At 43.1% G+C, this 27,694-nt stretch overlaps 2 protein-coding genes across 12 annotated transcripts in view; one reads left to right on the forward strand and one right to left on the reverse strand.

The window, feature by feature from the left end:
• Nucleotides 1-7,032: 7,032 nt before the first annotated feature.
• Nucleotides 7,033-15,039, forward strand: LOC115104083 (transmembrane protein 98). Of its 2 annotated transcripts, XM_029625274.2 has the most exons (8): nucleotides 7,034-7,148; nucleotides 11,943-12,186; nucleotides 13,028-13,099; nucleotides 13,324-13,455; nucleotides 13,651-13,684; nucleotides 13,775-13,890; nucleotides 13,989-14,048; nucleotides 14,311-15,039. In XM_029625274.2, the coding sequence occupies exons 2-8, from the start codon at nucleotides 12,056-12,058 to the stop codon at nucleotides 14,510-14,512; spliced, it is 747 nt and encodes a 248-aa protein (XP_029481134.1). In that variant the 5' UTR covers nucleotides 7,034-7,148; nucleotides 11,943-12,055; the 3' UTR covers nucleotides 14,513-15,039. The 2 variants fall into 2 exon arrangements, with proteins under 2 accessions (XP_029481135.1, XP_029481134.1); XM_029625275.2 differs by lacking the exon at nucleotides 13,028-13,099 and having other exon boundaries at nucleotides 7,033-7,148.
• A 1,922-nt stretch (nucleotides 15,040-16,961) lies between these two features.
• Nucleotides 16,962-27,694, reverse strand: part of svilc (supervillin c) — a 30,029-nt gene continuing 19,296 nt past the window's right edge. For all 10 annotated transcript variants that reach the window (XM_065006433.1, XM_065006441.1, XM_065006440.1 and 7 more), the window contains 16 exons: nucleotides 27,405-27,577; nucleotides 27,041-27,196; nucleotides 26,780-26,916; nucleotides 26,375-26,522; nucleotides 25,211-25,356; nucleotides 24,782-24,957; nucleotides 24,545-24,683; nucleotides 23,732-24,193; nucleotides 23,398-23,500; nucleotides 23,073-23,280; nucleotides 22,828-22,961; nucleotides 20,111-20,266; nucleotides 18,873-19,016; nucleotides 18,438-18,550; nucleotides 18,050-18,205; nucleotides 16,962-17,606 (listed from right to left, as the gene is read on the reverse strand). In XM_065006433.1, coding sequence (XP_064862505.1) covers nucleotides 17,514-17,606; nucleotides 18,050-18,205; nucleotides 18,438-18,550; nucleotides 18,873-19,016; nucleotides 20,111-20,266; nucleotides 22,828-22,961; nucleotides 23,073-23,280; nucleotides 23,398-23,500; nucleotides 23,732-24,193; nucleotides 24,545-24,683; nucleotides 24,782-24,957; nucleotides 25,211-25,356; nucleotides 26,375-26,522; nucleotides 26,780-26,916; nucleotides 27,041-27,196; nucleotides 27,405-27,577 — 2,644 coding nt within the window. In that variant the 3' untranslated portion in view covers nucleotides 16,962-17,513. The remainder of the gene's footprint in view (nucleotides 17,607-18,049; nucleotides 18,206-18,437; nucleotides 18,551-18,872; nucleotides 19,017-20,110; nucleotides 20,267-22,827; nucleotides 22,962-23,072; nucleotides 23,281-23,397; nucleotides 23,501-23,731; nucleotides 24,194-24,544; nucleotides 24,684-24,781; nucleotides 24,958-25,210; nucleotides 25,357-26,374; nucleotides 26,523-26,779; nucleotides 26,917-27,040; nucleotides 27,197-27,404; nucleotides 27,578-27,694) is intronic.

A 27,694-nucleotide genomic window follows, 5' to 3' on the forward strand; every position in this document is an offset into this window, starting at 1 on the left:
AGATACCCAGCTTGCAGGCAGACACGGGAATACGTTTCTGAATGACAGAGTGAGGGCTTTGCATGTGTTTTTTAGTGGGACTAGAAAAACAATACCTGGAATATTATTAACCAGTTCCCATGCTTTTAAAATACCGGTTCTATTTTCGAACAGTATGGATCACTTCGTTCCAGGTTGAGTTTCTGTTTCTTGAAAAATGACGTTCTTCTCCGATTTTCTGTTCTGTTCCCTGAACCGATTCCAACCCGCTTCATAACAACCCAGTTCGATTAACCAACACATGTGATTATATCATTAGTCTCACAGCTCCCCACCACACCATCATACCAGTTGACAGACCAAAAGGTGTATCTCTATGATAATTGGTCAATAACAAACCAACACATGCACATGCATGTATATTGTGATATATTGTCAGTGATGAATGTTGCCCACCATTTGGGAATATGTTTGAGAACTGCAATTGATTAATTATTAGAGTGCGGTACCACAGCTACCCCCCTATTCAACCTCAGCAATCTGTTGACCCGACATTGGCCTTTGAACGTTATATCGGTATCAGCCGATAACTCCACCGATAACCGATATTCAATAAATAGGATGAAAAACGGGAATCTCATGCTGATCTGAACACTTGAGGGCATTCTCATGTGTCATTATTGTCACCAATGTATGAAATCAACATTTGAAGCATAGTTATTGGACAATTTCTCTTTTGGATGACAATTTATGAAAATTCAGTGTGGTAAAATGACACTTTAATTTCCCTTCTGTAAAACAGTACATTAGCAGATATATCGGTATTGGGTAAGTTTTGCCCCCCAAAAATATTGTCATTGGTATCGGACCCCAAAAAACATATCTGTCAGACTTTAGTTTCAAAAAACTGGAGGAAGTCTAACTCAACGAGACTTAGCATAAATGTGACTAATCAATATCAAAATGTCTAAATAGTGTGTGATGGATGCAAACCACGCTGAGGCAATCTAACAAACAGTGCCCAGCATCCATATCACACTGAGCCTAGTCCAGTCCCCTGATGTGGGTCTGGATTGTGTGACGCAGAGAGAGAGGAGATCCTGGTCAAAAGTAGTGCACTAGTTGGTTAAGCATCCCGAGTGGTGCAGCGGTCTAAGGCACTGCATCGCAGTACTTGAGGCATCACTACAGACCCAGGTTCAATCCCAGGCTGAGTCACAGCTGCCCATGACCGGGAGACCCATGAGGTGGTGCACAATTGGGTCCGGGTTAGGGGAGGGGTTGCAGGCCGGGATTTCCTTGTCCCATTGCGCTCTAGAAAGCACAAAGTCTGGAAGGTAACTTAGGTCGCCAGCTGGACCGTGTTTCCTTTGACGCATTGGTGTGGCTGGCTTCTGAGTTAAGCGAGCAGTGCGGCTTGGCAAGGTCATGTTTCGGAAGACGCATGGCTCTTGACCTTCTCCTCTCCTGAGTCCATAGGGGAGACTAACTACCAATTGGGGAGAAAAAAAAGCTATGCCCTGTCCTGCAGCTGCCCTATGGGTTGGCATATAATTTCTACTGCATCCTCTAGTCTCCAACAGAGCTAGCTACCACAGAGAGATAAGTTGCACTACTCTCAACTTCCTCCATGGTCACACTCCTTCACCCTCAGCCTGACATTAGCTAGATATGGAGCTCTAAGTCACACACACAAACTCAGTTTTTGACAATTCCTGACATTTAAGCCTAGTAAAAATTCCCTGTCTTAGGCCGCTTTATTTTAAGAATGTGAAATGTCAGAATGATAGTAGAGAGAATGATTTATTTCAGCTTTTATTTCTTTCATCACATTCCCAGTGGGTAGAAGTTTACATACACTCAATTAGTATTTGGTAGCATTGCCTTTAAATTGTTTAACTTGGGTCAAAAGTTTCGGGTAGCCTTCCACAAGCTTCCCACAATAAGTTGGGTGAATTTTGGCCCATTCCTCCTGACAGAGCTGGTGTAACTGAGTCAGGTTTGCAGGCCTCCTTGCTCGCACACGCATTTTCAGTTCTGCCCACATATTTTCTATAGGATTGAGGTCAGGGCTTTGTGATGGCCACTCCAATACCTTGACTTTGTTTTCCTTAAGCCATTTTGCCACAACTTTGGAAGTATGCTTGGGGTCATTGTCCATTTGGAAGACATATTTGCGACCAAGCGTTAACTTCCTGACTGAGACATTGCTTCAATATATACACATAATTTTCCCACCTCATGATGCCAACTATTTTGTGAAGTGCACCAGTCCCTCCTGCAGCAAAGCACCCCCACAACATGATGCTGCCACCCCCGTGCTTCACGGTTGGGATGGTGTGCTTCGGCTTGCAAGCCTCCCCTTCTTCCTCCAAACATAACAATGGTCATTATGGCCAAACAGTTCTATTTTTGTTTCATCAGACCAGAGGACAATTTTCCAAAAAGTACGATCTTTGTCTCCATGTGCAGTTGCAAACCGTGGTCTGTCTTTTTTATGGCGGTTTTGGAGCAGTGGCTTCTTCCTTGCTGAGCGGCCTTTCAGGTTATGTCAATATAGGACTCGTTTTACTGTGGATATAGATACTTGTTTACCTGTTTCCTCCAGCGTCTTCACAAGGTCCTTTGCTGTTGTTCTGGGATTGATTTGCACTTTTTGCACCAAAGTACGTACATCTCTAGGAGAGAGAACGTGTCTTCTTCCTGAGCGGTATGACGGCTGCGTGGTCCCATGATGTTTATACTTGCATACTATTGTTTGTACAGATGAAAGTGGTACCTTCAGGCGTTTGGAAATTGCTCCCAAGGATGAACTAGACTTTTTCTTTTAGGTCTTGGCTGATTTATTTTTATTTTCCCATGATGTCAAGCAAAGAAGCACTGAGTTTGAAGGTATGCTTTAAAATACATCCACAGGTACACCTCCAATTGACTCAAATCATGTCAATTAGCCTATCAGAAGCTTATAAAGCCATGACAATTTTCTGAAATTTTCCAAGCTGTTAAAAGGCACAGTCAACTTAGTGTATGTAAACTTCTGACCCACTGGAATTGTGATACAGTGAATTATAAGTGAAATAATCTGTCTGTAAACAACTGTTGGAAAGATTACTTGTGTCATGCACACAGTAGATGTCCTAACCAACTTACCAAAACTATTGTTTGTTAACAAGAAATGTGTAGAGTGGTTGAAAAACCACTATTAATGACTCCAACCTAAGTGTATGTAAACATCGGACTTCAACTGTATGTTTACATTTCCAAAGCAAGTGAAATGGATAAGAAACTAAAGTGAAATAAACAATAACAAATCAACAGTAAACATTACATTCACAAAAGTTCCAAAAGAATAGACATTTCAAATGTCATATGATGTCTATATACAGTGTTGAAACAATATTTTTCTCTCTCTCTCAATTTCAATTCAATTATCTCCTGCTCTCTCTCCCTCTCTTCTTCTCCCGCCTCCCCCCTCATTTTCCTTCTCTCCCCCTCTGACTGTTAATCAGGAGATTGGATCTGCTGTTATGTTCACACAGCAGATGCTGACTGACTACTTCTGCTATAATCACGACTACTGCTGCACAGCTCTCTGGCTGAGGATGCTATTAACACTACAGACTCTGAGGTGAGAGTTGGTCAATCTCAAAGCCTGCTCAGAGAAATACTGAACATGGGGTGATAAAGGGGAAACTTACTCTCTGGTTAGCAGAACTGTACAGGGAGGGTACACCTGTATGTAGTCTCTCATGACTCTCATTTTGAAATCGAGTAGCTGGCCAACAGCACAGGAGTTCTGGGTGCCGAGATGAACCTGTATGTTACTGTTTGAGTGTACAGTGCAGATATGCGGAGATGACTGAATGTATATGGTGAGGTAATGGGCTGTGTCCTGAGATGGATGTGTGTATTGTGGAGTGAATCATAAGATTTATATTCCCTACTACCAACTACACACCCGGCCATCATTCTGCTGGGCGATTCCACACCAGCGGAAAATATCCTGGGTATCTCAGATTGTTTTGGTAATTCTCACATAGGAACACAAACCATGTTTTAGAAAATCATGATGGAAGTGGCCACTTTAGGCCCCTTTTAGACCTACACATGCCTCCTGTAAGACCCTATGATCTGTGAACTGTACATAATATAGACAACATCTTGGTGTCATTATACTCCAGATAGTGTGCTGTAAAATATGGAGTATGTCTAGATTCAAAAATATGTAATAATATGTAATAATATTAATGTTCACAATTCAACATGAAAAATAAAATATCTAAAAACAATGCCTTTTTATTTTGCTTCTTTTTTTTTTTACATATTGTTTGGAACAATAATACTCTTCAAACACATCACATTTCAAGTGTGAGCTCTCTGGTACTTTTAATGATATGACCCATTACATACATTTTATACAAAAATACACATTTTATATACATTTACATTATAAGTCATTAACCAATCACAGCCCTCCTTTAGGATTGCACATTCAGCAGACACAAGCAGAGAGAGTTCCCTTTAAATCCATTTTCCCATCCTCTGTGTTAGTGGTGTTCATAAAATGTATCATAACTTCAGAATTAGCAGAGAGCCCACTCTGGAAATGTGATGTACTGTCTTAAAATCAACAAAAATCAAAAAGGATAGGTTTTATATATTTATATTCATATGTTTAATGTTGAATAATTGAATGTGAAACTTTGTATTTTATAATCTTGATGTACTCCATATATGACAGCGCACAACCAGAGTATAATGACACCAAGATGTTGTCTGTATCATGTACAGTTCACTGATCACAGGATTTTACAATTAGGTCTATTAAGAGCCTAAAATGGCCACTTTCATCAAGATTTCTCTGAAATATTGTGATACGAATGTAAAAAGCATTTCAAAACATCGTTTCTCCCAATTAAGTTTTTATGTGATAATTGGCAGAATAATCTGAGATACCCTAAATATATTCCGCTCCTGCTGGCATGGAATCGCCCTGTTCATGTTACAGATGTGAAGCCTAACACACAACTATGTTACATTACTGCTGAAAATACAAGGTTATTCCACTGAACTACTGTACCAAAACATCCTTTTGTGCCAGGGTTATTCAAACTCAGACTACATATGATATGCTGGAATTGTAGTGTTCGCTTGCCTGCACACTCCTACACTCGCTGCCACTCCACCAGAACACATTATTCTGATAGGAACAGTGGAGTAAACACTCTAACCAACCACAGTGTCTCTGCAAAGAGCACCTTACTTTATTGCAGGACACATACATAACAGTGTAGCCTATTATTATCTCCATCACTGCTACCTGGTGTACTGGATACTGTCATTACACACTCGAGCATGAGTAACACAGCAGCATTAGCAGAGAGACAACCAACAAAAGCAACCCATAGAGATCGATCACAAGGGGGCTATGTGTCTCCAATCCTCAGTGCCTATTCTGTGACATCAAGGGGCCAGACCCTTTCAGTGGGGTCGTAGCAGGGTTATAATATATAAATATATGCCAGGCGGCTTTATCCAAAGCAAGTTACAGTCATGTGTGCATACTGTACATTTCACGTAAGAGTTGTCCCGGGAATCGAATCTACTATCCTGGCATTGCAAGTACCATGCTCTAACACAGGGTTCCCCAAATGGCAGCCCGCAGGCAAGTGATTATATTTGGCCCATCCTTATTTGGCCCCTCCTTTTTGTATTGTTTTATTGTTTTATTGTTGGACAAAAAAAAAAACAGTAAATCAGATTCCCACGCATTATAGAGAGATATGTGTGATCGTATATAAACGTAAGAAAGGTTTTAAATGATTATATTTGAGTCAAATATTATATCTGGCTTCTTGCGGTCAGTTTGCAGTCTACAAGTTATTTGTGTTCTGGCCCCCTGACCATCCGCTTAAGAAGAAATCTGGCTAAATCTAGTTGATGATCCCTATTCATTACAATATCTTTCTTGTCTCAATGGACTTTGGGTCTAGCCACAGGAATTCATTTGATCTGGGGGTGCTGTACATTTTTCCTCCAACGAGGCGGGGATTCATCTTTTTGCCCTCGCTTGTGCTGCAGACGATATATCGTCCACTAATACAGGACTATTAAAGGCCCAGTGCACTACAAAATAAAACTATTAATATCATATTTTTTAATAACGATTTTTCAGGAGCTTCTTACAAAAAGTTTACCTGCATCCAAAAGATGTAGGCCTCCGAGATCTGTTAGACGGGCACGCCATCTAGTGGGTTTTTGAAGATCTGCTAAATGTTGAATTTTAAATCAATAACCGATATCGGAAATGGTCAAAAAAAAACACACAAAAAACGTATGCATTCTAAAAATGTAACCAAATAAAGGAATGCTATGATAATAATACTAGACCTATCTGCTGCTAATAGGCTGCATAGCGTATTAATTGGTGTTACAAGTGAGGCCTCGTCCTGAAGGCCCTTTGGTCAGAGCTACGTCATAACGTCAAAAAGTTAGTAGGCTAATAATAAACTATAACCCTAATTATTTATCACCTCTGAAGGGCCCGTGGGTTCGATTGGAGTCTGGTTACAACGGTGTTCCTTTCTATAGGTTAATCAGAATCCAAGTGAAGTTAGCCTGGCTGACGCAACTCACGTGAGTCTCCACTAAATACATCTGGGAAGGTTAGACTGTTGTCAGAATAAACGTCTCTAATATCAAGTATCAAGTAGATGACTTGCCGCCTAAAGGTTAAATAAATCAAATAAAATATGTCATATAATAAAGTCTCAGATATAAACTACATATATCTGTGATTATAAACGTTTTGTTCTTATTACAAAACCGTGGCTTACAGGAAGATTTACAGGTGAAATATTGTGTATGTCTATAAGCCCTGTATAAATAAACCAGGTCTATTTCATAGCCGGTTACAAACAAAGTATTTCAGCAAGCAGACCATAAATTCTTGTGCGCGCGTACCCGTAATCCTTTGAGGTCACTCCTGCAAAGTTATGGCGAACTTCCATCGCTGCTCACTCGCTGGCCGCATGCTCAGTGCTGAGCCGTTCGCGTATGTCCTGTGCGCGTTCCCGGTTTGGAGAGGTCCGTGCCATGTCCACCCGCCTAGGGGAAAAGGTGCTTTGTTTCTCAAAGCTATAATTCAAGAAAACTGACTAAATGTATCGGTGAGTATATTTTTCTCTAACAAATGTATGACAGGTGTGTTTCGTTTTCTTTCCGTATTCAGAATAGGATGATTCAAGTGTGAATTATATTAGGTTGGGGGGATTCATTGTATCATTGTATATGGAATGTGTACTGTTCCTCGAGGAACAGTACACAAAAATAATGATTTGGGGGGGTTATTTGAAGTTCGCTGACTTAACAATTCTGCAAATATTGAAAATGCAGTTCTGATACCACAACACAACTGAGAAACTGTAACTTTGACTAGTGAACAGAAATATTTATTTATCGTTATTAATTTACTCATTTCAAACGTATTATTTCAAAGATTGGAGATTAGATGGGTCCCTGTTGCTTTCTTTTGCAGAACATTGTTCCATGAATGATCTGTTGTTGGAAATTCAACTTGATTCAGTTAAATTTTGTTTTTAAAGAGCTTGGTCTCTCATTGCTGATATTCCTCAAATGACTGGATGCACCTCTGTATCACTATTCCATCATAAACATTGTTGGTGTAGTGAATTTGGAGGTGTGGGAACTGCAATCTGGGACAGAATGTGGCCCTTTGTGAGGGGGAACAGAGATGTTTACATTAAGCCTACAAAATGTCTCCAGGCTCTAGTATACTGTGTCTCACTACAAAAGAATCAAAGATGGTGACCACAATACTGATGGAGATGCATTAGGATCAAGTTGAGAAATGCCAGAGCACACCCCCTGTGATCTAACTAAAGGGGTAAATTGACTAAATCAGTTTGATGATCAGTCTGAGGTTCTAGTGCAGGGATCATCAACTAGATATTCAACCATGCCGATTCTTTCTTGAGTGGATGGTCAGGGGACCGGGACATACTTCAAATTATTTGAAGCCTGCAAATTAACCGCAAGAAGCTATTTGACTCAAATATAAAAATCTCAAACCTTGCTTACATTTGTATACAATCACATACAGTGGGGCAAAAAAGTATTTAGTCAGCCACCAATTGTGCAAGTTCTCCTACTTAAAAAGATGAGAGAGGCCTGTAATTTTCATCATAGGTACACTTCAACTATGACAGACAAAATGAGACGAAAAAAATCCAAAAAATCACATTGTAGGATTTTTAATGAATTTATTTGCAAATTATGGTGGAAAATAAGTATTTGGTCAATAACAAAAGTTTATTTCAATACTTTGTTATATACCCATTGTTGGCAATGACAGAGGTCAAACGTTTTCTGTAAATCTTCTGGTGTCCTTTGACAGCTCTTTGGTCTTGGCCATAGTGGAGTTTGGAGTGTGACTGCTTTAGGTTGTGGACATGTGTCTTTTATACTGATAACAAGTTTAAACAGGTGCCATTAATACAGGTAACGAGTGGAGGACAGAGGAGCCTCTTAAAGAAGGAACAGGTCTGTGAGAGCCAGACATCTTGCTTGTTTGTAGGTGACCAAATATTTATTTTCCACCAATAATTTGCAAATAAATTCCTTAAAAATCCTACAATGTGATTTTCTGGATTTCTTTTCCAAATTTTGTCTGTCATAGTTGAAGTGTACCTATGATGAAAATTACAGGCCTCTCTCATCTTTTTAAGTGGGAGAACTTGCACAATTGGTGGCTGACTAAATACTTTTTTGCCCCACTGTATATTCCTCTATTATGCGTGGGAATACATTGGAACACATTTCCAAAATCAAAATCACTTGGATTTGATTTTTTTTTTACAATCTTTTATGTCCAACAATAAATAATTCTAAAAATATAAAGTACCAGTTAAGAGGGCAGGCATACCTACTCATTCAAGGGTTTTTCTTTATTTTTTACTATTTCTACATTGTAGAATAATAGTGATGACATCAAAACTATGAAATATCACATATGGATTCATGTAGTAAACAAAAAAGTGTTAAACAAATAAAAATATATGTTATATTTGAGATTCTTCAAAGTAGCATTTCTTTGTCTTCATTACAGCTTTGCACACTCTTGGCATTCTCTCAACTAGCTTTATGAGGTAGTCGCCTGGAATGCATTTCAATTAACAGGTGTGCCTTGTTAAAACTGCATTTGTGGAATTTCTTTCCTTCTTAATGCGTTTGAGCCAATCAGCTGTGTTGTGACAAAATAGGGGTGGTATAGCGAAGATAGCCCTATTTGGTAAAATACCAAGTCCATATCATGTCAAGAACAGCTCAAATAAGCAAAGGCATGAAGCTCAGCCAATCATTCAAATTTCAAGATCTCTGAAAGTTTCTTCAAGTGCAATTGCAAAAACCATCAAGCGCTATGATGAAACTGGCTCTCATGAGGACCGCCACAGGAATGGAAGACCCAGAGTTACCTCTGCTGCAGAGGATAAGTTCATTAAAGTTAACTGCACCTCAGATTGCAGCCCATATAAATGCTTCACAGAGTTCAAGTAACAGACACATCTCAACATCAACTGTTCAGAGGAGACTGCGTGAATCAGGCCTTCATGGCTGAATTGCTGCAAAGAAACCACTACTAAAGGACACCAATAATAAGATGAGACTTGCTTGGGCCAAGAAACACGAGCAATGGACATTATACCAGTGGATATCTGTCCTTAGGTCTGATTAGTCCAAATTTGCGATTTTTGCTTCCAACCGCTGTCTTTGTAAGACGCAGAGTAGGTGAACAAATGATCTCCGCATGTGTGGTTCCCACCATGAAGCATGGAGGAGGAGGTATGATGCTTTGTGATTTATTTTAGAATATAAGGCACACTTAACCAGCATGGTCACCACAGCATTCTGTAGCGATACGCCATCCCATCTGGTTTGCACTTAGTGGGACTTTTGTTCATTTGTTTTTCAACAGGAAAATGACCCAAAACACCTCCAAGCTGTTTAAGTGTTATTTGACCAATAAGGAGAGTGATAGCATGCTGCTTCAGATGACCTGGCCTACACAATCACCCGACCTCAACCCAATTGAGATGGTTTGGGATGAGTTGGACCGCAGAGGGAAGGAAAAACAGCCAACAAGTGCTCAGCATATGTGGGAACTCCTTCAAGACTGTTGGAAAAACATTCCAGGTGAAGCTGGTTGAGAGAATGCCAAGTGTGTGTAAAGCTGTCATCAAGGCAAAGGGTGGCTACTTTGAAGAATCTAAAATATGTTTTGATTTGTTTAACACTTTTTTGGTTCCTACATGATTCCATATGTGTTATTTTATCATTTTGATGTCTTCACTATTATTTTACAATGTACAAAATAGTAAAAGGTAAAGAAAAACCTTGAAGAGTAGGTGTATTCAAACTTTTGACTAGTACTGTATATATATTCTTTGGTTCAGAAAACTTGGGGGGCCAAATAAAATCACTGGGCCACCCGTTGGGGAACCCTGTTCTAGTGGTTGTGGTTCCTTTATTTTTGGGGATCCGTGACAGTTCAGGGGATCCACGTGTTTGAGGGTGTGAGTTGGAAGCAGACGTTACAGTTTGGCCCAATGGATCTGCCCACAAATACAGAATAAAACAGTCATCGGTCTATCAAATCATCTTTTTGCAATGGAAGCGTGTGGAGAAACCAATCAAAACTCCACCCTGAGTGAGTGCCTCTGAAACCAACAGGCTGTAAAGAGACCGTTGGCCATTGAGGAGAAAATAAGTCAGAAACGCTTGATTGAAAGAGGGGTGAAAGAATTGTATGATTCGGCCAGTGTGTCTCAAATTAATCTGCTTAAAGAATTACAACATTCCAAATCAGAATCTCATATAATCATCTGGATCAAAATGTTGGTTGGGAATGTTGTAATTCGGTAATTCCGTTGCCCATAGTGACTGCATAAAAGTTGTGTTTCCATGCTGTCTCTCCACTGTATGAGTACCAACTAATTCCAAAGCTATTATGCTATACCAGAAGGAATTTTGTCTTTCTGCTCATGGCCTCTTATAGTAGTAGTGAGACTCACTCACACACACACACACACACACACACACACACACACACACACACAGGGCTTCCAGGTAGGGCAAGGTCAATGAGTTACTACACTAGGCAGAGGACAGGTACTGTATGTTGTGTCGTCTTGTTTTACACATCCTGTGTGAAATCTACTCACTGTGGTAAGACCATCAGAAGTACATTACAGATTCGCACAACTAGGACCCGAGAACCCCAAAAGGGTAAGAGGGCAGACAACGGGTATAGTTTATTTTGAAAGGATATTGTTTATTTTGCTGTGTGTATATTTGGATCCTGAACAGCTGGCCATAAAGTATGTCAGATACCAAAAACACAACACTCACATAACTCTGATTAAAAGCTGTTGAGAAACTCTGGTTTGGATCTGAAATAGGTTATAAAGCATTCACATCATTTATCATGGGTTTCTTGTTGGATGTGGTTGCACCGGGTCAAAAAAGTGTGAAACATGCAAATAACATGTTAATCTCTTCCTATTTTGTATGATTATATCATTTTAGGTTGAGATTCAGATGTTATGATCAACTAACTGTGTTGTATTAATGGACAGTATGTACTCTGCTACAGTAAATGGAACCAACACAACGGGCTTGTCCACTGATAGCTTCCTATGAGTTCAGATAAAGATCAGAGTTCTGTGTGGTTTGGATGTGTTTCATAGGGCATGTTCTCTGCGGTTTGTGACGCACAGTAGGCTATGTCTAACTACGTGGTTGCCCATGGTCGAAATGGAAGTGGAAGTATGTAGTCTTCAGACAGCTCCTCAGCTAACACTTCTTTCAGGATGTAACCGCATGTCTATCAATCAACTGTCTGTAACCACAACACTACAAACCACTAATGACCAACTCCTCCACAGATGAGCGATCAGCCATAAAGGCCAAGCCCAGACAACCAGAACCCTGGTCTGATCAGAACCCCTTTCTCCTCCCCCTGTTGCCGACTGCCGACGCCCTGGGACCCGTCGTCGCCATGGAGACGGTGGTGATCGTGGCCATTGGGGTGCTGGCCACCATCTTCCTGGCCTCCTTCATTGCCCTGGTGGTGGTGTGTCGACACCGCTACTGCCACCCCCACCACCTGCTGCACCACTTCAACTCCAAGTCAGTGCCTAGTATAACTACTAGCTACATACAATGCATCTGGGAGGGGGAGGGAGGGGACGGTGGCATCTTGGGTCGCCTAGTATACCTAGCTAGCTTCATCTGGGAGGGGGCGGGAGGGGACGGTGGCATCTTGGGTCGCCTAGTATACCTAGCTAGCTTCATCTGGGAGGGGGGGAGGGGACGGTGGCGTCTTGGGTCGCCTAGTATACCTAGCTAGCTTCATCTGGGAGGGGGAGGGAGGGAACAGTGGCATCTTGGGTCGCCTAGTATACCTAGCTAGCTTCATCTGGGAGGGGAGGCGTCTTGGGTCGGAACAGTGGCATCTTGGCATCGCCTAGTATACCTAGCTAGCTTCATCTGGGAGGGGGAGGGAGGGAACAGTGGCATCTTGGGTCGCCTAGTATACCTAGCTAGCTTCATCTGGGAGGGAAGGGACAGTGGCATCTTGGGCCGCATAGTATATCTAGATAGCTTCATCTGGGAGGGGGGGAGGGAGGGAACAGTGGCATCTTGGGTCGCCTAGTATACCTAGCTAGCTTCATCTGGGAGGGGGAGGGAAGGACAGTGGCATCTTGGGCCGCATAGTATATCTAGATAGCTTCATCTGGGAGGGAACAGTGGCATCTTGGGTCGCCTAGTATACCTAGCTAGCTTCATCTGGGAGGGGGGAGGGACAGTGGCATTTTGGATGGTTATGGGTAGGGCCCTGAGTTTGTCCAGACCAGGAAAACTCTTGGCCCTAGTGATGGGGTATGTGGCCTAGGCCCTCTATAGGGCATTAGATGGTGGTAAGGGGTCCTGGATATAGCTGATTCAACTGTATTCCACTCTTACCCAGGTCCAATGGACTGACCTGCTGGTTTGAAGCTATAAATCTATGGATTGAACAGAGCGACTTCACAGCACTAAGGTCAAAACGATACATGGGATTAATACTAAGTCAACATACAGGGGCAAAGTTCTCGAGCCAGTAATGTCTCTCTGTCTCTTTCTCTTGTTCTCTCTCTCATACACACACGCTTCTATTCAGAATACATTCCCTCCCTCTCACACACCTATTCAATACACATTCCCTCCCTTTCTCTCTCACACACTCTCTCTTCCCTTCATCAGAACCTCTCTGCTTCCCCACAGACCCAATGTTGACCTGATCGGTGCCATGGAAACCCAGAGTGAGCCGTCTGAGCTGGAGCTGGACGACGTGGTCATCACCAACCCTCACATCGAGGCCATCCTGGAGAACGAGGACTGGATCGAGGACGCCTCGTACGTCTGCCATGTGATACTGACATATGCCAGGAGTAGATCAGGCTAGCTGTTGTAGCTATTCGTGTATATATATATATCCTTCCATGGTTACAAGAGTAACAACTTCGATCTTTGATCACAACATCATCAAGTTCAAATATGATCATACAATAATGAACCCTTATTTAAAGCTATTCTCTCTTTCTTTAACAGTGGCTTGGTTTCGCATTGTATATCCATCTTAAAGGTAATGTCTACGTGCTGTACACCCTGCATGAATACATTGTTTTCATTAGGATCTAACTCAATGATATTTACACGCTCTCTCCTTTGGCAGATCTGCCACACCCTGACTGAAAAGCTGGTTGCCATGACAATGGGCTCAGGCGCTAAGGTGAAAGCCCCAGCCAGCCTCAGTGACATCATCACTGTGGCTAAACGCATCAGTCCGAGGTAACTGTCAGGTTATACAGCACCATCACACAACCCTTACAATTGTCTGGCCGTCCTACGTCCTTCATGACCTCCCATCGTCCTGTGCGTGTCTGTAGGGTGGATGACGTTGTGCGATCTATGTACCCTCCACTGGACCCCATACTCCTGGATGCCAGGTAGCTAATGAAGTTTTCTTTTGTTAGATAACATCATTTATAATATTTTGAGGGGACAAAGATAGCCCGGGCAAAAAGACAATATAGATCATAGCTCTGCTGATAGAACTCATATGATGGTCTGACCTGACCAACAAAGGGACTATAGGTGGGGATGGTACAATATAAGCCATGGTAATCAGACGGACTTGTGCGTCAATGTTTCCCTGACCAGTCTTGATGGAGAAATTCTACATGCCCTTTGTCTATTTTGTCCCCTCAGGGCCACCGCCCTCCTTCTGTCAGTCAGTCACCTGGTGCTGGTGACCCGCAACGCCTGTCACATGTCTGGCAGCATGGACTGGATCGACCAATCACTGCACGCCGCTGAGGATCACATGGTGGTGCTGCGGGAGGCGGCGCTAGCGTCCGAACCGGAACGGAGTCTACCTGGAATAGACGTGCAGAGAGAGCAGGCCATCTAGAACACACAGACACATACATACACACATGCATACACTCCTTCTCTATACATTATACACATCTCGGGCACATTCTCACACGTACACAATGCTTGATAAACACACAATAAGAAAACGCAACACATTCCCACTTTCCCGCTGCCGTTCTGTGCTGATTTACATACAGATGGGTTGCCAGATAATAGAATAGAGCTGGTTTTAGAAACCGACAGGTGCCAGATCCTTGTGCTATTTTCCTCTTGATCCTTTCACTTTTATCATGTTTCTGGTTTTGTATATAGTTATGTATAACCATAATGCATGTTATGATTAGGATCTATATAGGTTTTATGTTACACTCTCAGATTCATATTGTCTTGTAAGTAAAGTGCAGAGCTCACTGAGATAGGCTTGTGTGTAGTTGTTGCCATGGACGACTGGCCCCTTGATATTCATTCCTGATTCCATCTTCCAGTGGTGAGCTGTAATCCGCCCCGTTAGGAGTGCACAGTCACATGGAAGCTTAAATTTAGTCAACTAATCCGTGTGGGGGGAAAACCCTGGACACCCAATAGGACCAAAGGCAGTGGAAATACATGCACACCTACTCAAGAGCAATACACGCTTACTCAGAGCAATACACGCTTACTCAGAGCAATACACTCTTACTCAGAGCAATACACTCTTACTCAGAGCAATACACTCTTACTCAGAGCAATACACGCTTACTCAGAGCAATACACGCTTACTCAGAGCAATACACTCTTACTCAGAACAATACACTCTTACTCAGAGCAATACACGCTTACTCAGAGCAATACACTCTTACTCAGAGCAATACACTCTTACTCAGAGCAATACACTCTTACTCAGAACAATACACTCTTACTCAGAGCAATACACGCTTACTCAGAGCAATACACTCTTACTCAGAACAATACACTCTTACTCAGAGCAATACACTCTTACTCAGAGCAATACACTCTTACTCAGAGCAATACACGCTTACTCAGAGCAATACACTCTTACTCAGAACAATACACTCTTACTCAGAGAAATACACGCTTACTCAGAGAAATACACGCTTACTCAGAGCAATACACTCTTACTCAGAGCAATACATGCTTACTCAGAGCAATACACTCTTACTCAGAACAATACACTCTTACTCAGAGCAATACACTCTTACTCAGAGCAATACACGCTTACTCAGAGCAATACACGCTTACTCAGAGCAATACACTCTTACTCAGAACAATACACTCTTACTCAGAGCAATACACGCTTACTCAGAGCAATACACTCTTACTCAGAACAATACACTCTTACTCAGAACAATACACTCTTACTCAGAGCAATACACGCTTACTCAGAGCAATACACTCTTACTCAGAGCAATACACTCTTACTTAGAGCAATACACTCTTACGTAGAGAAATACACGCTTACTCAGAGCAATACACTCTTACTCAGAACAATACACTCTTACTGAGAACAATACACTCTTACTCAGAGCAATACACTCTTACTCAGAGCAATAAACTCTTACTCAGATAAATACACACCTACTCAGAGCAATACACGCTTACTCAGAGCAATACACTTACTTAGAGAAATGCACAACTACTCAGAGAAATGCACAACTACTCAGAGCAATACACGCTTACTCAGAGCAATACACTCAGAGCAATACACTCTTACTTAGAGCAATACACTCTTACTTAGAGAAATACAGTCTTACTCAGAACAAAACGTTGCTACTTTTTTTTTTTTTTTAACCAGGAGTCAAGACAAGCCTCCGTACCAGCTGAAGGTGTTGGACGGCTTTATGCAGGTCCCTGTTGCGATTGTTGGGCGGATGAACGATTTAATTGGCTGTTATCGTAAAGAGAGGGTCAAATGTGTGTGTATATGGGGGAAGGTTTCTTTGTGAGCCGTGTCAAATGAGGTGGAGGTGAATTTGCGTGCCTTGTGCTGACCGGTGGTGCGATGTTATTGGAGCATGGCTAGCTGCCTCTCCATGCATGCCTAATACCGTAGCTAGAACTGAAACCCAAGAGCAGTAATCACAGCATAACCCAGCTTTACACACACACACACTGTCCAGCCCTAACACAGCTCACAGAGCTGCAAACACTGCGCCACACACTCGAGCTTACGGAGCAACTGTAACAGAGCTCACACGCTGCTAACCTAAGGAGCGACTGTACACAGTGATACACACACTTACGCAAAGAGACAGCGTCAATACTGTAAATGCACACATAAGACTTTATGGGCAAAAGCTTAGAGACAAATCAGGCGTTTTTTTTCACATGGTCTTTCTGAGAAGACATGCCTTTTGTGCCTTGGTTCCTTCTTATAATTCAAGCTCTGAAATTCAGCCTACGAAAAGACTGCCAGTATAACTGCAGCCTACATCAGATAAGCAGAGCTCTGTGATGGAACGATATTGATTAAGATGAAACATGAAGAAAGTGGCCACTCCTTTATTTTCCTGGTTTCCGTCGTTTATTACAATTGATTTTGTTGTTGTTGTTGTATGTAAGCATGTTTCGTGCTGTTTCCTTACCCCTCCTCTTTTTCAACTTTCTCTTTATAACCTCCATTGATTTGTACAGGTAAATTAAAGTTTCATAGGAAAATGTGTAACGCTCTTTCTTCATCTTTTTACATTTTACATTTCTGAGGGGAATCCATAGTCGGTAAGAGAAGCACACACTCGTGTAAGCTCTAGGAATAAGAAAATGGATCCAGTTGATTGATTGGGGATAAGGATGGTTCTGTCCTTCTGTTTGACGGTATAGGCAGTCTTGTCTCTCTGCAAGCGAGAGCGATTGGCTGAGAACGAATAAGGCCCTAAAGCACCATACTTAAAGAAGACACACAGATACAACTTAGAAACAGCTACTAAGAAAACACTGTATGCAATTGTCATCGCCTGACAATAAAATATAATTATCTTGAAAATAGAAAATACAACAACAAAAAATATCTCAGGATATGTTGACATTTTTGTGTTTGTTCAGGTTTTCAATAGTCCTTTGCTTTTTTTCAGGCTGATTTGTTTCCAGTTTGGGAGGAAGTCATACTCATCTCTCTTCATCTCCAAAATAGTCTGAAACATATAAACAAACAAACCTTACTTCAGATACTGTAGCATACTGGAAAAAGCAAGCACCCACTGGTCTTAGGGATGAATGTTTTGTGAAATATTTACACAGAAATCCTACATAAGTCACATTTTTCTCTTAAACCAGCTGTTTTTAATCATCTCGAGACTACCACAGGAAGACATTTCAATTGGCAATATCAGACCACAGCCGCCATTAAGACGTTAGTGGTGCGCCCTAGTGGCTGTCAGGTGTAGCTGCACCCTGTTTTATATAACGTCATAATACTGTACATAACATTCAGCAGACAAATGTATCCAAAGTCTGCATACATAGTCCGTGCATACACTTTCATATGAGTGGCCCCAGTGAGAATCAAACCCATTATCCTGACGGGGTCATGCTCTACCAACAGAGCCGCACAGGACTAGCGTGTTTGTGTGTCAACCTGGAAGTCGTGGTCGGAGAGGTATATCTCCAGGCGCTGGGGGTCCACTCCCTCTGGCAGAGGGGTCTGCAGCAGCTCCTCTAGGGGGTACTGGGTCTTACTGAGCTGGGCCAGGGCGTCCTGCACCAAGGTCAGCTTGACCCGCCCGGCCTCCCCCTGGACAACATCGTTCACAAGTCAGCATATCTAAATCCAAAACATACCTGGCTTTGAAAGACAAAGACCGTGGTGTTGCTATGACACAGCAGTCTTTACCCAACCAGATCATACTGAACTGGGTTTACTGCTGTTGTGAAGTTATTACCGATGATGCTACTGATGCGTACGGATGCTATTATTGATAATGATGGTGATTGTGAGGAGGACGAATAGTCCTCTTTTCCTGTACCTGCGTGGTGGGTGTGGGTCTCTTCTCCCAGCGAGGGAAAACGTTGGTGAAGGTGAGGGGTTCTGCTCCGTCCTGGATGAGGTAGGCCTGAAGGGGGCGCCTTGGGTTCCTCTCTAAAACAACACACCGCAAACCATCAGAGAACCACAGAACAACTTAGCCCCTAACTACAGCATATCCCCAACACACTCCTGATAATGACCAACAACCATCTAAACACCTCAGATTAAAAGCTGGACCTCGAAGCCACTTCCTCTGCATTTTTACTTCCTCTACTTATTCCTCCCCTCTAATCAAGGACTGATTTGGACCTAGGACACCAGGTGGGTGCAATTACCAGCAGTACTCTGGAACTCGTGGGGTAAGATGTATATACCCCTGATCTAAACCATCAACTATTATATTAGCTGCCTTGCTTTGTCTACTGGCTCTCACCTTTGCAGTACTGGAGCACTGTCTGCATGGCACACCTCCTCTCGTTAGCCCAGCGGATACAGGCTGAGCCAGCGGTCTCACTGTCCTCAGGCTCACCTGCCTGCCACAGATACAGCTCCATACAGTTATCCAGAAGGAACAGGGCTGGGGAGGAATAAGAGAAAGAGAGAGAGAGAGAGTTAGAGAGAGCTGGTCCTGGGGCTGAGTTCACAAACCTGTTCTACTAACACACTGAAGCCTCAGTCAGGACCAGAACATCCGATCAATCAGAATAAAACAAATGACAACATAGTCAAAAAACTGGCCCTAAATCGACAGTACACCGTGGCTAACTATTTGACCATGGTTGCTGATCAAAACCTTAGAAAAACCTTGACAGAGTACAGGCTCAGTGAGCACAGCCTTGTCATTGTAAAAGGTAGACACAGGAAACCTGGCTCCCTGTAGAGGAAAGGCTATGCAACCACTGCACCACAGCAGAACCTGAGACGGAGCTGCATTTCCTGACAAAATGTTTAGAAAAATTGCCCCAAATTTAAAACCCTTATTCAAGGTTTCAAAGACCTCTCTGATGAGAATAGGCTACCTGTCCTGTTGGGCGAGGACGCGGAGAGCTGTGGGTTGGCAGCGCACTACATTGCTGCCTGCAATAAGATGAGGGACCGTGTCTGACAGACCAATCAACCTGCACATGTCCTCTACTGTATGCTTATTGTTATTGTTGAATGTATGGTTATTTTGAGCCTTGGTTATTGTTGTTACTGTTGTCCCGTTGACAACTTTTATTCTTATTATTTTAATATTGTAAATATCCTAAATACATTTTGGCAATATGTACATTGTTACGTCATGCCAATAAAGCAAATTGAATTGAATTGAATTGAGAGAGAGAGAGAGTTAGAGAGAGAGGGGAGGGGGAGCGTTAGAGAGAGACAGAGTGAGGGAGGGAGGGAGGGAGGGAGGGAGGGAGGGAGGGGGAGGGAGGAGGGAGGGAGGGAGGGAGGGAGGGAGGAGGGAGGGGGAGTTAGAGAGGACAGAGTGAGGGAGGGAGGGAGGGAGGGAGGGAGGGGCCAGAGAGTGAGAGAGAGAGAGAGAGAGAGAAACAGTGAGAAAGGGAAAGAAAAGGAGGGATACTAGGTGAGTGTTTTGTACTTCAAGTCCCTGTGATAACAATGGAAGTTTTGTTTATGAGTGCCTGAGTGCATACATGTGTGTTTGGGCATTGAGCAGACACTCACCTGGCTGTGGCACAAAGTACAGGCTCTCCTGGACAAAAGGCATCGCCATGACAACCCCTGGCAACCGGGCAGGGCTCTGCAGCTCCTCCCCCTGGAAGGTTCCGGAATGGGTGCTCAGATGGAAGAGGCGTGGCGTGAAGTTATACTTCCCTGGATCTGAGCGATAACAACCCACAGCATCTCATCACATCAACCTCTCAAACTTTCAGCACTTAGAGAAAGTTCAGCTTCTTTATACCTTCTTTATTAGTCATTTGTGTGTTCATTGTCCAAACAGAAATGACAAGATTATGTTATAATTCTGTAATTGCATCAAAGGGTTGTTTAATGCAACAGAATAAGGGGTTGTTAGAACTCTCATCTGTGTGTGTTCTACTGAGGATGGGCCTCTGGAAGATTTACGATGTCTTTAGGTGATACCGCATTCCAGAGCATGAGTTAATGTTTCTGTTCTATAAGGTACCAGGGAGAGATGACCCCAGGGACAGACCCTGGTCTCTACAGAATGAGATATTGTCTGCTGTGAATTCTAAGTATATTTCATACTAGTCTTAACCTTGTGACCCATTCCATACATCTGTTGTTTGTCATGTAGCCTGAAGGGGGTGTATCTTGGCTATAAAAAGACCTTTGTACTTTTGTCTCGAGGCTCTCAACGAATCATCTGAGGGTGATTCGTCAACCAGTCATCATTATCGTAGAGCACTCAATTAATTCACTTTATATGTGTGTGTTGTATTGACCTGCTCTCTTACTAATAGGTGAATTAAGACTTAGTTTAAGTACAACTCTTACTTGTGTGATAAGTTTGTCTCTCCTCATTTGATAGCAAAGAAATTAACTACCACATCATTTAAAAAGAAGACATTTGGGATGGGATATCTGTTTAGGTTATTCTGAACTTTCAGGTATTCCGCTAAATACAGTCCCGTGAAAAGGTATTTGCCCCATTGGTCATTTTCTCTACTTTTGCATATTTATTGCATATTATATTATTGCATGTAATCAGATCTTCAACCAAAACCCAATATTAGATAAAGGGAACCTGAGTTTACAAATAACAAAAAAATTGTATACTTATTGTATATATTTAATGAACGAAGTTATGCAACACCCAATTCCTTTCTGTGAGTAAGTAATTGCCCCCTTACACTCAATAACTGACTGTGCCACCTTTAGCTGCAATGACTTCAACCAAATACTTCCTGTAGTTGTTAATCAGTCTTTCACATTGCTGTGGAGGAATTTTGGCCCACTCTTCCATGCAGAACTTCTTTAACTCAGCAACATTTGTGGGTTTTTAAGCATGAACTGCTCGTTTCAAATCCTGCCACAACATCTCAACTGGGATTAGGTCTGGACTTTGACTAGGCCATTTCAAAACGTCAAATGTGTTGCTTTTTAGCCATTTTCAGGTAGACTTGATTGTGTGTTTTGGATCATTGTCTTGCTGCATGACCCATCTGCACTTCAGCTACAGCTCACCGATGGATGGCCTGAATGACTGCATGGAACTCTGTTCCACATCTGATGCATGCAGTAGAATAAGATTTGAAAAGCGGGTAAAAACACACCTTATGGAACAACGGGGACTGTGAAGAGACACACACTAAAAGGTACAGACACATGCATACGTACACATTGTGACATTGTTGTATGGTGGTACTGAACATTTTGTGTTGTGGGTATGTGGTGTTGTAGGGATGTTATATGATGTAGTGTTTAATCTTTAAATCACTCAGTACAAACATAGTTCACTGTTTTATCTTTTGTTTTTTTATGTCATGTGGGTGCTTTGGTGTGTTTGGTCTGCCTTGGCAGCAGCTAATGGGGTTCCCTAATAAAATACAAATGTTGTCCAAAAAGTTGACTACATTTTGCCAAAAAGCACCTGGATGATCATCAAGACTCTTGGAAGAATGTTCTATGGACAGATGACTCAAAAGTATAACTTTTTGGACGACATGGGTGCCATTATGCCTGGCGAAAATCAAACACTGCATTCCACAGTAGGAACCTCATACCAACGGTCAAGCATGGTGGCGGTAGTGTGATGGTTTGGGGATGCTTTGCTGACTCAGGTCCTGGACGACTTGCCTTAATAGAAGGAACCATGAATTCTGCTCCGTATCAGAGAATTCTACAGGAGCATCTCAGTCTCTGAGCTGAAGCTGAAGCGCAAATGAGCTATGCAGCAAGACAATGATCCAAAACACACAATCAAGTCTACATGAAAATGGCCTAGTCCAGACCTAATCCCAATTGAGATGATGTGGCAGGACTTAAAATGAGCAGTTCGTGCTTGAAAACCCACAAATGTTGCTGAGTTACCGCATAGAAGAGTGGGCCAAAGTTCCTCCACAGCGATGTGAGAGACTGTTCCACAACTACAGGAAGCGTTTGGTTGGAGTCATTGTAGCTAAATGTGGCAAAACCAGTTATTGAGTGTAAAGGGTCAGTACTTTTTCACACAGGGGCATTGGGTGTTGCATAACTTTGTTCATGAAATAAATGAAGTAAGTATATCATTGTTGTGCTATTTGTTCACTCAGGTTCCCTTTATCTAATATTAGGTTTTGGTTGAAGATCTGACGACATTCAGTATAAAAAAATATGCAAAAGTAGAGACAATTAGAAAAAGGGAAAATACTTTTTCACGGCACTGTCTGTCAAGGTGTGTTTTCTTCAGGTATGAACAGGAGCTGAGAGGTGTGTACCTTGTAGCATGCAGTCATAGGCCTTCCTGTCCTGCTGCCCAATAGCGTTCCCAAACTCCACAGGCTCCGCCCCTTCCTCCACTTCCTGCACCCTCAAAGGGCTTTCACTGCTGAGGCCCAGTTCAGGAGGGCACCTAAACACACAGACAGCAGAAAGCACACATACCCACGTATTAATACTGTTTGCATTCCAACAAATGAATACACACAGAAGCACAGGAACACATCCATGAAGTGAGACTTACATCTGAGTGAGTCGCTCCACAGCCCTCTTGCCTGCCTCCCGGGAGCTGGCGTGGACCTTACAGCCATGCCACAGGTAGAGCGCCCCCTGTTGACTGTTGAGCAGTATGAGAGAACCTCGGGAGCGCAGGCTGCCACAGCGACAGTCCACCTCCAACAGACTGGCCTCCTCAGGCAGCTCCCCACGCACACAGAACAGACGCCAGACTCCTACAGGACATAGTGAGATTGCAGTTAGGAACACAGGTCTACACAGAACACATAGACACACAACCAGACACACACCCCACCTAAATTAGAGGAGGTAAAGCCAAGGTAATATCCCACCTGTGTTGTTGGTGGTGTCCGCTCGGCAGCCTTTGTGGATGACCAGACCTCCCTGGAAAAGCTGAAGGAAACATGGAGGCTCCTGCCCCTGAGGCACCATCACCTTCAACAGGACAACAACAACAACACAGGTAGAAACATCAGTCAACGAGCCTACTGTACTCAACAACCAAAGGCATCCTTCTCAGCAATAACCCTGGTTTAAACGCAGGCCTCTGAAATGCTAGGCAGGTTTAACGATAGACATCCTATAATTTGCATGTCCTATATGTGATTCTATGGTTTTAACTGAGGCTATGGGTGGTTTAAGAGTGTAGATGGAAGAACCACCCACCTGTGTTCCCTCATGACTCCTGAGGGCAGACGCGCCTCGCCCATTGATACTGGAGTGCCGGCCCTGCCAGATGAAGACAGCAGAGCACTCCCTCCCAGGCTCCCCGCTTTGATCCGCTGGGCTGAGAGTATAGGTCCAGCGGACCAGGTATGTGTCTCCTTCATGCAGCTGCCCTGGGCTCTCCAGCTGGGCCTCGCTGTCCTCAAACTCCTGAATGTGCCATGTATCCACGGCAACAGTGCTCAGCTCCACCTGCCGCCCGTCCTCCAGGGGTACGATACCATGCCCCCTCTGAACATCCACCCCCCCCAGGACTGTAGGGACCACCCCGTCCCCTGGCACCGCCACCCCCTGCCCTGCCACCAGCGCCTTGGCATCACACGCACACAGAGACACACACTCTAACTGCTGCTGAGGCTGCTGGAGCAGGGGACTCTGCTGGGGCCACACTGGCATGGCAGTCTGCACAGAGAGACACAGTAGAGAGAGGAAGGGAGAGGAGAAATGCGGTCAAAGAAGATCAGGCATCTTTTCACAGTCACTCTGAATCTGTACAGGATGGGTCCTATTTGGCTTTGAGTCATGTGTTTCGCACATTAACTCGGGACCGGTACCCCCTGTATATAGCCTCGTTATTAGTATTTTATTGTTACTTTTGTTTATTTAGTCAATATTTTCTTAACCTTTTTTTCTTACAAGGTCATGTTGGTTAAAGGGCTGATAAGTAAGCATTTCACGGTAAGGTCTACAGCTGTTGTATTCAGCGCATGTGACAAATACAATTTGATTTGAATTTATCTTTCTCTCACTAACCTGTTCCTCCTCCACCACCATTGCAGCGGTCTCCTCCTTATCTCCAGCCCAGTCCAGAAACTTCTCCCTGAAGAGGGCTGTCTCCTTGTGCTCAGAGACACAGCCAAACAGAGCCCAGCCGGGCCGTCTTTCACCTTGCCTGTACACAAATCACACACATAATGTATCAATGAATACAACAGTATGTATTTAAATGAGGTATTTTACAATGTAAGCACATGTGTGGTGTGTACCTACGGCTGTATGCTGGGGTTGCAGTGTGTGGGGTCCAGTGGGTTGACCCTACAGTTGCTGTAGTCGTAGGGACCACCCCACACCTGCTGGGCCAGCTGTACAGCCACACTCCTGTCGCCAGGGACAACATCCTTCCCATGCCACAGGTACACCTCGCTGCCAAAGTCAAACACCAGGGCCTGGTAGAGAGACAGGGTAACAAACAGAGGCAGAGAGAGAGGCAGAGACAAAGAGAGACAGAGGCAGAGAGAGAGAACTATTCAGAGATCAGATACTATCTGTAGTGTTGAAAATCACACAAAAGTTGATAGATGGCATTCCAGTTTATAATCTTTGTACTGAGTTAAAAACCCATTGATTGATATGTAGCACCAAGGCAGCAATGAATGAGAAGCCACAGAAACACACAGGGGGATCCAAGAAGGGACTGACCTCAGTGGATCCCAGTAGGGAGACAGTGGGGATGGCTGCCCAGGCCTGCTCATGGGGTACCAGTCTGTTCTCCACCAGCCTGTACAAACAGTTAGACTCCACCACCCCACTCTCATACAGCTCATCCTCTTCTGGGGCTCCCGCTCCTACAGGGAACACACACATATACAATCACACATACAGTACACAAAGACAGACGCAAATGGTCACTTGCATACTTACTTTCTTGGTTTCTTACTTACTGACTGATTGACTGACTTAGTTTACTGACTGACTGACTGACTCAGTTTACTGACTGACTGACTGACTGACTGACTGAATTACTTAGTTTACTTACTGACTGACTGATTTAGTTTACTGACTTACTGAGTATCTTAGTTTACTGACTGAGTTTACTAACTTACTGACTGACTTAATTACTTAGTTTACTTACTGACTGACTAAGTTTACTGACTTACTGACTGACTTAGTTTACTGACTTACTGACTGACTTAGTTTACTTACTGACTGACTGACTTTATTAGTTAGTTTATTGACTTAATGACTTAGTTTACTGACTCACTTAGTTTACTGACTTACTTAGGTTACTTACTGACTTACTGAGTCACTTAGTTTACTTACTGACTGACTTTATTAGTTAGTTTACTGACTGAATGACTGACTTAATTACTTAGTTTACTGACTGACTGACTAACTTAATTTACTGACTGAGTGACTTAGTTTACTGACTGACTGACTTACTTGATTACTTAGTTTACTTACTGACTGACTGATTTAGTTTACTGACTTACTGAGTGTCATAGTTTACTGACTTACTGACTGACTTAGTTTACTAACTTACTAACTTAGTTTACTTTACTAACTTACTTGGTTAACTTACTGACTGATTTAGTTTACTGACTTACTGTCTTAGTTTACTGATTGACTTAGTTTACTAACTGTCTTAGTTTACTGACTTAGTTTACTGACTGACTTAGTTTACTTACTGACTTACTGAGTGACTTAGTTTACTTACTGACTGACTGACTTAGTTTACTTACTTACTGACTTACTTACCTAAAAGGCTGTTCTGGTTGTTTTAATAGGATTTTCACATAGTTTGTACAGTTCTTATGGTTTTGTCTACTGAGTGACAGAGTGGTTGGTGACTAGTTCTAGTCCGACCTCCGTATTGTGTCTTTCCTCCCAGAAGGTTCCAGAAGTCAGAGGCCAGGCTGTTGTCAGTATTGACCCCCTCCTCTAGGTGGATGACCCCACAGGCCCGGCAGCCCAGATCCCCCTGGGTCTGGATCAACGATGCCAGCTCTGACGCCTGGACAGAGACAGCAGAAGACAGGGAAACATCATCACCAGTTATAACTGACAACAATCAGTGGCTTCACATTGTGTTTAAATGTAAAATGTACTTCAATGGTATTATTCAAAAACCATATATGGTTTGAATTACAGACGAATAAGACGCCCAACGGGAATCCCTCATGAACAATACAAGCCAGGGATCTAGTTAGCCAAGGAATAGAGTAGACAGTCAGCATGTGATACAATGTGTGTGTCGCGTCGAAGTCGTACCTTGGCTTTCTCTGCTGTGTTGGCGAACTCTCCGCTCCAGAGGATGCAGTGAGTGGGTGTGACCAGCAGGAAGCAGTCTCCACTGTTCAGAGACCTGGCTGTGGGCTCCACTAGACGCACTTGCACATGATGCCAACCTGGCACCGTAGGAAACACACGCACATGTTGATTAGAGAGTTTGTATCCACACACATATCCACATATGCACACTCATAAACGTAATCAGATGCACATGCACGCACACACACAATCTGTACCGACCTTTGATGTGAATGAGCATGAGGTTGCTGATGGGCAGGTTGTTGTTGTTCGTCATTGACTCTGTGGAAGTGACATCACGCAGATCGACATTACTGAAGTCCTCTGTACTGGCCAGACCTGCTAGAGTTGAGTCAGCCATGTTGGAATTCTTGGCCACTGAGGGGTAGGACAGACATGGGACAGAGAGATCAGAGATGAGAAAGTCAGAAACAGTATATAAGCAGATTGAAAAAAAAAGAGAGAGAGAGAGAGAGAGAGAGAGAGAGAGAGAGAGAGAGAATGAAATATAGAGATAGCGAGAGAGAGAGTGAAAAATATATAGAGAAAGAGAGATATCTCTCTGGAATATGTTAACGTCACTCACTCTTCTCCACTTGTGTCCTGTTAGTGTTCATGGTAGCCATGGTGACTCTCTCTCCCATGAAGTCCTGTCTGATGTCATCGCGGGCCGCCAGAGCACGCAGAGGGTTCCGGGAGCCCTGGGTCCTACGGGACGGACGCACCGACCGCCTGTGCTGCGCTACTTCTGATGTCAGCCTGCACACACACACACACACACACACACACACACACACACACACACACACACACACACACACACACACACCACAAAGAGGCATTAAGACACAAACACCCACAATGAAGACAATCATA

This window comes from Oncorhynchus nerka, linkage group LG21 (assembly GCF_034236695.1).
Source record: "Oncorhynchus nerka isolate Pitt River linkage group LG21, Oner_Uvic_2.0, whole genome shotgun sequence".
Lineage (NCBI taxonomy): Eukaryota > Metazoa > Chordata > Actinopteri > Salmoniformes > Salmonidae > Oncorhynchus > Oncorhynchus nerka.

Bases quoted from the DNA above. Each gene is read 5' to 3' on its own strand.
- LOC115104083 (XM_029625274.2), top strand. From the start codon at position 12,056: ATGGAGACGGTGGTGATCGTGGCCATTGGGGTGCTGGCCACCATCTTC. The intron at 12,187-13,027 runs GTCAGTGCCTAG...ACTCTTACCCAG, and splicing joins CTGCACCACTTCAACTCCAA to GTCCAATGGACTGACCTGCT. The intron at 13,100-13,323 runs GTCAAAACGATA...GCTTCCCCACAG, and splicing joins AGCGACTTCACAGCACTAAG to ACCCAATGTTGACCTGATCG.